The 9,374-nt window shown below is 46.7% G+C and overlaps 1 protein-coding gene across 4 annotated transcripts in view; it reads right to left on the bottom strand.

Moving 5' to 3' along the window:
- Positions 1-7,677: 7,677 nt before the first annotated feature.
- The window catches only part of ESD (esterase D), a 105,637-nt gene continuing 103,940 nt past the window's right edge, over positions 7,678-9,374 (bottom strand). For all 4 annotated transcript variants that reach the window (XM_019529926.1, XM_019529928.1, XM_019529929.1 and 1 more), the window contains one exon: positions 7,678-7,930. In XM_019529926.1, coding sequence (XP_019385471.1) covers positions 7,850-7,930 — 81 coding nt within the window. In that variant the 3' untranslated portion in view covers positions 7,678-7,849. The remainder of the gene's footprint in view (positions 7,931-9,374) is intronic.

The raw sequence follows: 9,374 nt of genomic DNA on the forward strand, positions 1-9,374 counted from the left end.
TGAGAAGAGCCTCCTCCCCAGGGGAGAGAGGTGGAGGCCATCTCTTCCCAGCAGCTCACTGCCTCTCACCAAAGAGCAGGCTGTGATCATGGAAGCCAAACCTTCCCTATGACACCAGCACCGCAGTCTTTGGTTGATTACGTGGATCCTCCTCTCCCTCCTCAGCCCATAGCCCGAGACTGGGAGGATTGACGAGAACACCACCTGTGCCCCCTGACCCTTTAGCTCCGCTCCAAAATCCCTGTAGCGCCTCATGACCTGGCTGGGGGTGCTCCAAGCTGTGTCACTGGTGTCCACATGAATAAGGAGCATGGGATAGTGGTCTGTGGGCTGGACGAGCTTAGGGATCCTCTCTGCAATGTCCTGGATGCGGGCCCCCGGGAAGCAGCAGACTTCCCGGGCTAAGGGGCCGGGGCAGCAGATTGCTCCCTCAGTCCCCCTCAGGATGTGGTCTCCCACAACAAACACCTCACATTTTGTCTTGGGAAGAGTGGGGGTGGTAGCTGTAGTCGAGCCTGTGTTGCCTGGGGAGCTGGCAACTCAGCAGGCTCTGCTGAGGCTGCAAGAGGTGCATACCTGTTGCTAAGCTCCAGTGGGGCAGGGGCCTTGTTGCAGTGGGCCTTAGGGCCCTTGACCACCTTGGTCCATGCCCTTGACTGGACAGAGTGGGAAGTCCTGGAGTCCTCCCTTGTCCTGGAGGGAGATGGTGGCCTACCCTCCGGCTCCTGGGGGAGAAGGGCCTGGCAGTAGGAGTCTATCTCCTGCACACAGTCTCTGGACTGTGGCCTGGAGCTCCTCCAGCTGGCATGCCAGAGACCCGAAAAGGGAGCAGACCTCACAAGGGAAGGTGGCCATCCTCCCAGGCCCCAGAGCCTGAAAAAGGGAGAGGAAGTCCCCGCAGCCAAGAGCCAGGGGCTCCGTCTGCGTGGAGCCCGGAACTATGGGCACTGTCTGGGTGGCCGTCTCTGAGATACCAGAGCGGTGGGGAGCCGCAGAGCCCGAGGGGACCCTCTGAGGTGCCAGAGTGGGGGGCTACAGAGCCCGAGGGGACACTCGGGGTGCAGGATGTGCCCATCCACGGCATGCTGCTGGTAGGCAAGCTGGGCCTGAGTCCCTCTATCTTAGGGGGCTCACAGGCTGGGCCTTGGGTCCTCCCACTCGGCCTTCTGCACAAACTCTGTGCTAACTCATGCGCTGGCAGACAAGTGCACCTGTTTGTGCAGCCTGTTTGCATGGCTCCCTGGGGGGCTGGGTGAAGTAGGGGCCCGGGCAGGGCGAGACCTGGCTCGGCTCCACTCAGCCGCCTCCTCCCACTCACTAAGGGGTTAACCCCCTCCCACCACAGGCCCTGCTTATCTCTGGCTGTGCTGGAGGTTGGGTGGGGGGGGGGCTCCACAGCTGCTGGGATGGTCTCTGGGGGGGAGCAGGGGCACAGCGGGCTTTCATCAATCTAGTTGGATTCTGTCCCTCCCATCCAGCGTGCCCCCCTCACCCCACAACTTGGTGTTATCAGCAATTTGGACAGCATGTATTCCACACCCACATCCGGATCACTGATAAAGATGTTGAACAGTGCAGGCCCCAGGACCGAGCCCTGGGGAACTCCACTACCCATATCCCTCCAGGTCGAAAATGACCCATCCACCACCACTCTCTTGCTGCATCCCATAAGCCAATTTTCCACCCACCAGACTGTGTAATAAACTACGTTGTAACTGTTTGTTTATAAGAATTGGGTGCGACACTGTGTCAAAGGCCTTTTTAAAATCTGAGTAAATAACATCTACCTGTAGTCCTTTATCCAAGCATTTTGTGACCCAGCACTATTATTATAGGGCGTTTTAAAAGGACAGGTCTTTGCCCCCCAAATCCCACCCTCCCCCCCCAAAATTACAATCTACAGGGCCTGATGCTGCAAACATTTGCTACTATGGGTACTGCTTTTGGGTCAAGCCCCAAGGACTATGTGGTGAGTGCACCGATGTTTTAAATTGGACAGACAAGATGAAGTCTATTAACAGTCATAGGAGCAAAGTGGCAGGAAAGGATGATAATGATAATGGGAAGCAGAGAGTTAAGGAAATGGAATGTCTTTTGTTCCATGTACATAATCATGGAAACAGGGAGAATGCAATGCTGGCATGACATCCGCACTCGATCCAATTATCCCTGACGATAACTGATGCATGAGCCAAGAGGTTGTGGAATTGAGTTCCTTCTGAAAGAAGCCCTTAAGGATGAACTGCTTTTGTTGATCCTGCTCTATAGTTGCACATCTCAAATTCATTTTTAAACATTTGCTTCTTCCTTTTTATTCTTGTTGAAATTAGGATTCCATGTTTCTGTTGCTGGAGAGAGGACATCATGAAAACTTTAATGAATGGCAGAGATGCTGCTGTACTCTGTGGCCTCTTGCCCTGTCAGGGGTTATAAAGCCACCAAATCTTGGCAAGAACTGATATCTAGGTGAAGGATGAATAGTGCCTGCAATTTTATTTGTCATGTCTGCTTCCCAGAAACAACCTTCTCTTTGACTTGTTGTTATGGATAACCGTGCCCATTCACTGGCAGCCTAAGGACCAAAAGAAATTTCATTGTTGCTGTTTAGCTGGAACCAGTTCTGTGAAGAACAAGATAATCTTTTCAGGAGGTAATTTCATAAAACCTCCTCTCAGTGCTTTCCTAAAACACTTTGTCATGGAAAACTTCATGGATCACGCAGCACTGCATCTGAAAATAGTTTTTAGAGGAAAGCAGTAGTGATGAATCCAATTCCATTTTGTCAGCAAAGCAAAACGTTGCTATAGAATAGAAAACGATTAAGAGTTCTCAGCAGGAAAAGCAACAAGTATTTTTTATTTCTAAAATCCTTTATGAGCTACTGTTTAAAAAAAAAGGAAGCTGTCACTTTGTTCTACTCTCCATCAAGAGAGCTATTACAGTAAGACACAGGCAGTGTAGCTCCCAGTTGAAACATCCATAGTACTAAAGGAGATTTTTAAATCTTTGTAACTACTGTTCCCACCACAGGGTGACATACAGCCAGGACCTTACAAATGTAATTAGTGTGAAAGCCTGTGGCATTTGTAATACAGTGTGGGGCCCAATTTCCTACCATTTACCTTGTACTTGTGTAATACTGTAACCCAGGTTGCACTGAAGGTAAATGCTGCCTTGTGAAGTGTATATTCACAGAATCATAGAAAGTTTGGGTTGGAAGTGACCTGGGGAAGTCATCTAGTCCAACCCCCTGCTCAAAGCAGGACCATCTCCAACTAGATCATACCAACCAAAACAGTCTTCTGGGGTCTTAAAAACCTCTAAGGATGGAGCTTCCACAACCTGTCTGGGTAACCTGTTCCAATGTTTCACTACCCTCTTAGTGAGAAAGTGTTTCCTCATATCCAACCTCAACTTCCTTTGCTACAACTGGAGACCAGTCAGAACAGTCCAGCTCCATCCTCTTTGGAATGACTCTTCAGGTAGTCGAAAGCTGCTATTAAATCCCGCCTCAGTCTTCTCTTCTCCAGACTAAGCCCAGATCCTTCATCCTGTCCTCATAAGCCAGGGGTGGGCAAAATGTGGCCTGATGTGGCCCACCGAGCCATTCTATCTGGCCTGCAAGGCCCCTAAAAAATTTAGAAAACTAATATTTAGCTGCCCCAGGGTGCCTGTTATGCTGCTTGCCAAAACTCAGTAAGTGGCCCTCCACCCAAAATAGTTGCCCACTCCTGTCATAAGCCATTGTCGACGCCCTCGGCTGGACTCACTTTCTCCGATTTGTCTATGTCATTTCTGTAGTGAGGGGGCCCAAAACTGGACACAGTACTCCAGATGTGGCTTCACCAGTACTGAATAGAGGGGAATAATTGCTTCCCTTGATTTGCTGGCAATGCTCCTATTAATACAGCTGCCTTTGCAGCAAGGGCACAGTTGGCTCATATTCAGCTTATTGTCCACTGTGATCCCCAGGTCCTCTCTCTACAGGGAACATCCTGTTAGTCAGAAAGTGATGTTCCCCTTGTAATTTTGTCTCTGCTTTCTTCTCGTTGTGTGCTAAGAACTGCCTTTTCTCACCTCCCATTTGCCTATGACAATTGTGACAGACTTACCTTTCTGTTAGGCTGGGGAGCTCAGGTTCGCAACATCTGAGTGCAGGGTCTCCGAATACCAAAGGAGATAAGACTATCAAGGTATAGTCTCAGGACAGTAAGAGCTTTCTTTCAGTGCATCTGGGTGTATGAGGTACAGATAGTGGCAAAATACCACCTTAATGTTTTACATTAACAGGGCAAAGCAAGATTTGCCCCATCTACATAGGAAAATGGTCTACTTGTACTAGTAGCGCATCTGGCATCAGATACACTTGTCCTGCAGCATAGCACCTTGGTCTCTATTACCAGGGCAGGCCGTATTAGTAGATTTCTCTCTATATCACAAGTGGAGATAAAGATCTTAGTTCTCTCATCCATCTTTGGCCTAAAATTAGAATTCACTGAATTGGGTATCAATAGGAAGTGCATGTCTCTACACTGCAGGAAGCTCTGGCTAATACTTCCCTTATCTTGTGGTGGTAAACCCTCCTGCCTGCCTTCTGATTCACACCTCTGATGCCACAGGTAGTCTGCAAACTGGACAAAATGTGGCGTTGGCTAGTCTCCCTACTGGGAGCAGAGGGAGAGCACTCCTCTGAAGCCTGCACTTCCTTCACCTCACAGCCTGGTTCCTATATGGCTCTGAGATGGAGTGGAGGTGCTCTGCCCAAATCAGGGATGTTCTTATTTACAGCAGAAAAGAGGACCTACTTTCCTAGGTAGTTCATCAGCTTTCATAGCTAGTCCCAGGTGAGCAGCTTAGTCCTAACCAGTCTTCTATTCCAGGAGATCTGCGGCATCTCAAGTATGCAAACTATCCATCCGCTCCATCACAACACCTCGTGGTTATCTCAGCCAATCCTCTTCAGGTTGATGGCTGTCATATTTTTTCGTATGAAAGTGCTGAGATCTCTCAAGGTCTTGATCAAAGTTTTTTCCTCCAAATAAGAAATCCCATTCCACAATGAAACCTAAATTTGGTCCTCTTATCTCAGAATGGGCTGCTGTTTGAACCTATGGCAATGTGTACTCTGCTCCGCTTCTCCATGAAAACGCTTTCCTGGTGATGGGTTAGATCTGAGCCCTCAGTCTCTCTCTCAGACCTCTTTCTTCTTGAGTGGAGGCGCCCTCACATTTGCTTTATGTCCAAAGGGCCTTGTCTTCTTATCTACACAGCACTAAACCTTTCAGAAAGTCACCACAGCTTTTCGGTTTCCTTAGTTGAGAGATCTAATGGGCCTAGTGATAGTACAGACACTGTCCAACCATGTACCTGTCTGCATCATAAAACCCACAAGATGGAACCAACATTGACAGACTTGATTATGACCAGAATGGCAACTTCCATAGCATCCTTGCACAGTTTCCATAACCAATAACTGCAGGGCAGCCACCTGGAGTGTGGTACATAACTTTACCATGCAATATATACATGAAACTGCCCAAGATGATGCTGCTTGGTTAAGATCTGTTAGTTGCTGTTTAACAGAGGACAATCCAAGGCTCACCACAAGGTACATGGGCCCTATTTTGGAGTGAGGTTGTACCTATGGATGATCATTTGAAGGGGAAAAATGTTGCTTACTGTTAGCTAGAGTTCTGCCAAAAAGTCTATATGCACACCTACACTGTACTCTTCTTCCCCTCTTCCTCAGAGATGTACACAAGTAAGGAAGAGGAACTGCACACAATGCTTTATCTCCCTGGAGCAGGAAATGAGTAGCGGTAAGGCTATAGCTCACCTCACCGGCATTTCAAAGGCACATCTCAGCTGTAGCACATGAGGCACAAATGCACAACCCTGGCAATGCATACATTGGACAACACAGCTTTGAAGAACTCCAAGACCTGGCAAACAATTTCTCTTTTTTTCCCCCCCCATGTAAGTGTTTGGAATCTGACTGACTGTGACTGTCCATTGGACTATGAAAGGCTGTCTTCATGCAGGTAAATGGAAACCAAAAGGCTGCTCTTTTTTAAATAGTATAGAGGTATTTGTTTCATAGGCTTCAGGGAGATCCCAGCTGTGTGCGTTCTATTAATTGCACTTTACAGACCCGATTTCTGGCCAGAGAAACAAACTTAGTGGAGATTGCCTAGTATTTGCTGTCCCCAAGCAGAAGTGTTACACAGAATTACATTGCATTCAGTACCTTGGCACTTAAATTACTTGGAAAGCATATTCACAAGTCTCCATTTTGCCATCTCTGCTTTATCTACTCTTGGACCATTGACAAGATAACCACCTTCTATAGGAAGCCTTCAAAGCCAGCAATCGCTAAGTATGTTAAAAGATTGCAATTTCCCCAGAATCTAACTGCTGCAGTCAGTGTGATCTGTGGAAGTATAAGTGAGTTCAAAATAATATAGAATAAAAGATTTTCTGTGGCAGTCTAGATACTCCCTCTTACCCAAAGTAGACAGTCTAGGTTTGAGAGAGCACGGATGTCTGAAACAGAGATGGCTGGTCGGATGATTTCTTCTACTCGTTTTCAGCTACTCTATTCCATTACCAAAGTACATTACTGTAAAATAATGTATTTTCCATTTATGCAAGTGCAGTATATTATACAGAGTTCTATAATAATTAAGTAAAAGTAAGTTTTATGAAGAAGTGAGAACCAATGGCAGAAAAATTTTTCAGAGCCTTACTCTCAAAAGAAATCTCCTCACAAAATCATCACATAATAAATGGCATTACTCCAGCCTCAAGAGAGAACTAATGTGCCACCAGCTGAGGACATGAAACAGCTGGTGTAGCCACTGGAAATACCTTCATAGCTAAGCTACATAGTGCACAGTCCCATTTCAGGTTGATTGAATCCCACCATCACCAAATGTAATATGCTCTGAATTCACTGCGTGGTGAACTCACTAACTACCCTGGAAACCAACTTGAGGTAACGTTCCAGTAAAGAAGAGGCGGCTGTATGTAGCTCTTTCACACAACCAGCAAATAGCATCAATGACTAATGGGAGTAGTTTTAAATCCAGAATAGCAGGGGCACAGGTTTTGCTGCTTTAGTTATGTAGAGTAGCACCTTTCTCTTCACTTCATCAGAGGCCTTTTGTACTCAGTAACAAATTCTGAGAAAATGAACATAGTACAGGGAGCAGTTCATCCTTTCTATCAGAATGATTGTCAAAAGCCATTTGCTCGAGTCTCATTCATGGAATACTCTCCAAGTTATAGGGTCAATATTAACGAGGGAGCAGTGCAGGGTAAACTTGTCTGTACTTTCCAGCAAGAACACCACTTTGACCCTCACATCATTTCAGTAGGTAAAGAGAAAGCCCCTTCAGGTTAGCCTCACAGCCAATCAACCTGTTTCAGAAAAGAGATTCTTAAAGCTTTATAGTAAAAGTTGTCAAGCCATTTTGCACCATTCTGAATTAATAACAAATTGAAAGCCAGTGCATAATTTGCTACAGTAAATTCTTCTTGCTCATATCCCAGCTCTATTTAATCCATATCTTGAAGTGATGGGTGTATACATAGTCTAAAAACACAAACGCTAATTTCCATTTTGACAAAAAGCTTCAGAATACTTTTTTCCACCCGAGAAAGACTTTTCAAAGCAGATAAGCATTCAAAATATTTATTCTGAAGTTCACAGGCAGAATTGTTTATTCTTTGTACAAGTCACGAGGGCTCCATTTTTATAGACACTAATTCAGTGAGCAATTTTTGCTTTGTTCAGTTTTGTGGATAACACTGACTTCTATTGGACAGAAGAAATTCCCATCTGAAGGAGTCAAGCATTAAGATACTTTGCATGGTGTCTGATGTGATCATTAACAAATGTAGCAATGAAAAAGTAGCTGTGATCGTACCCCTGAAAAAGAACAGAAACTAAATCAGCAATCCAAGATATTTAATGAGGAAGCATTGTAACTATAATCCTTTTCCACACATTTCTAATAGACTGGGAAATCTACATAAGAAGACTGGATTATAGACCAAATATATATTTAAGCTAGAACTGGATTTTCACTTCATAGATAACTAAGTTAATGCAGTCTCATGGTTAGAGCATTGGGTAAAGTCAAAAGCCCATCTCCTCAATTCCTCCTATGAGACTTTGGGTGAATCATGTAACTTGGTGTCCCTTTCTACCTGTCCTTTCTCTCAGAGTGTGAATATCCACTGAATGTGCACTCTGTGGACCAGCTGCTCTCCCTCTCATTTAGATGCACTGGGTGTATCCACACATGCAAGCACGTGCACTCGCAGCAGCACAAATACAAGTGGTACAGATTTGAGCCGGGGCTTTTTGCCTCAGCGCACATGCTCAGACATGCACTTTGTTGTGGAGCAAATTGTGCCACTTGGGGCAAAATAAACCTGCCTGGCTCCTTCCAGATCTGCAGGTAGGGGGAGCTAGAGCCCAGGACCAGCACCTGTCCTGGCACAGCAGCATAAAAAGCCACCCTAGCAAGCTCAGGGCTACTAGCGCTCAGGAGCTTCTGGGGCCCAGCCAATTGGTACCTGGGGACACTACCCCTTGTTGCAGCTGGACTGCTGAAGAAACCCTGAGAGTTCCCTGCACCCTCTGCCCACTGCAGCAGTCTTGCAGTGGGGGCAGCTGCCTGGCTGTGACCTGCTGTGCACCTGCCAGACTCGGATGGGGACTGTACAGCCAGTAGATGCATCTGCCCCCATGGGCCAGCTGCCAGTGGACTGTGGTTGCAGGGCTGGCCTCTGTGTGGGACTACTACCACATGTGCCCCCTGCCCGGCCAGCTATCGCCCGGAAGATGTTCTGGGTGTGGTGGCCTGCTTTGAACTGTCAAACCATGTCCTAGCCCCATTTGGCCAGGAGGTCAGCCACAGCCAGCTGTCAGCAGGCAAGGTCCTGCCACTAGCCTCCCTAGCAGGAATTCTGGTGTTCCCTATTGGAGAACTGAAAAATCCCTGATAAAAAAATTACCAAAAATCACTCTAAAATACCCCCAAATCCATGTTCCTCCACAAGTACAACAAAAGACCACTATAAAGAGAGAGCGAGACAGAGACAGCAATCAGTTGGACAATGTTTTATTGATATATCTACAGTGTTAAAGCAAGTCTCTTATAATAATAAAATTAACTCTAAATACATGTTTCACAAATATATATTTTGCTACCTTCCCAAAGGAGCAATGGCCCCCACACAGGGGTTATGGCCTCCCAACAGGGGGTTTGCCCCCCTACACAGGGATTCAGCCCCTGCAGGGGGTACCACCCCCCAACAAGGCCCACATGCCCCACCCCAGCCCCCTGACTGCTGCCCCACCTGGC

Source organism: Crocodylus porosus, unplaced genomic scaffold (assembly GCF_001723895.1).
Source record: "Crocodylus porosus isolate Cpor-Errol unplaced genomic scaffold, CroPor_comp1, whole genome shotgun sequence".
NCBI classification, from domain to species: domain Eukaryota; kingdom Metazoa; phylum Chordata; order Crocodylia; family Crocodylidae; genus Crocodylus; species Crocodylus porosus.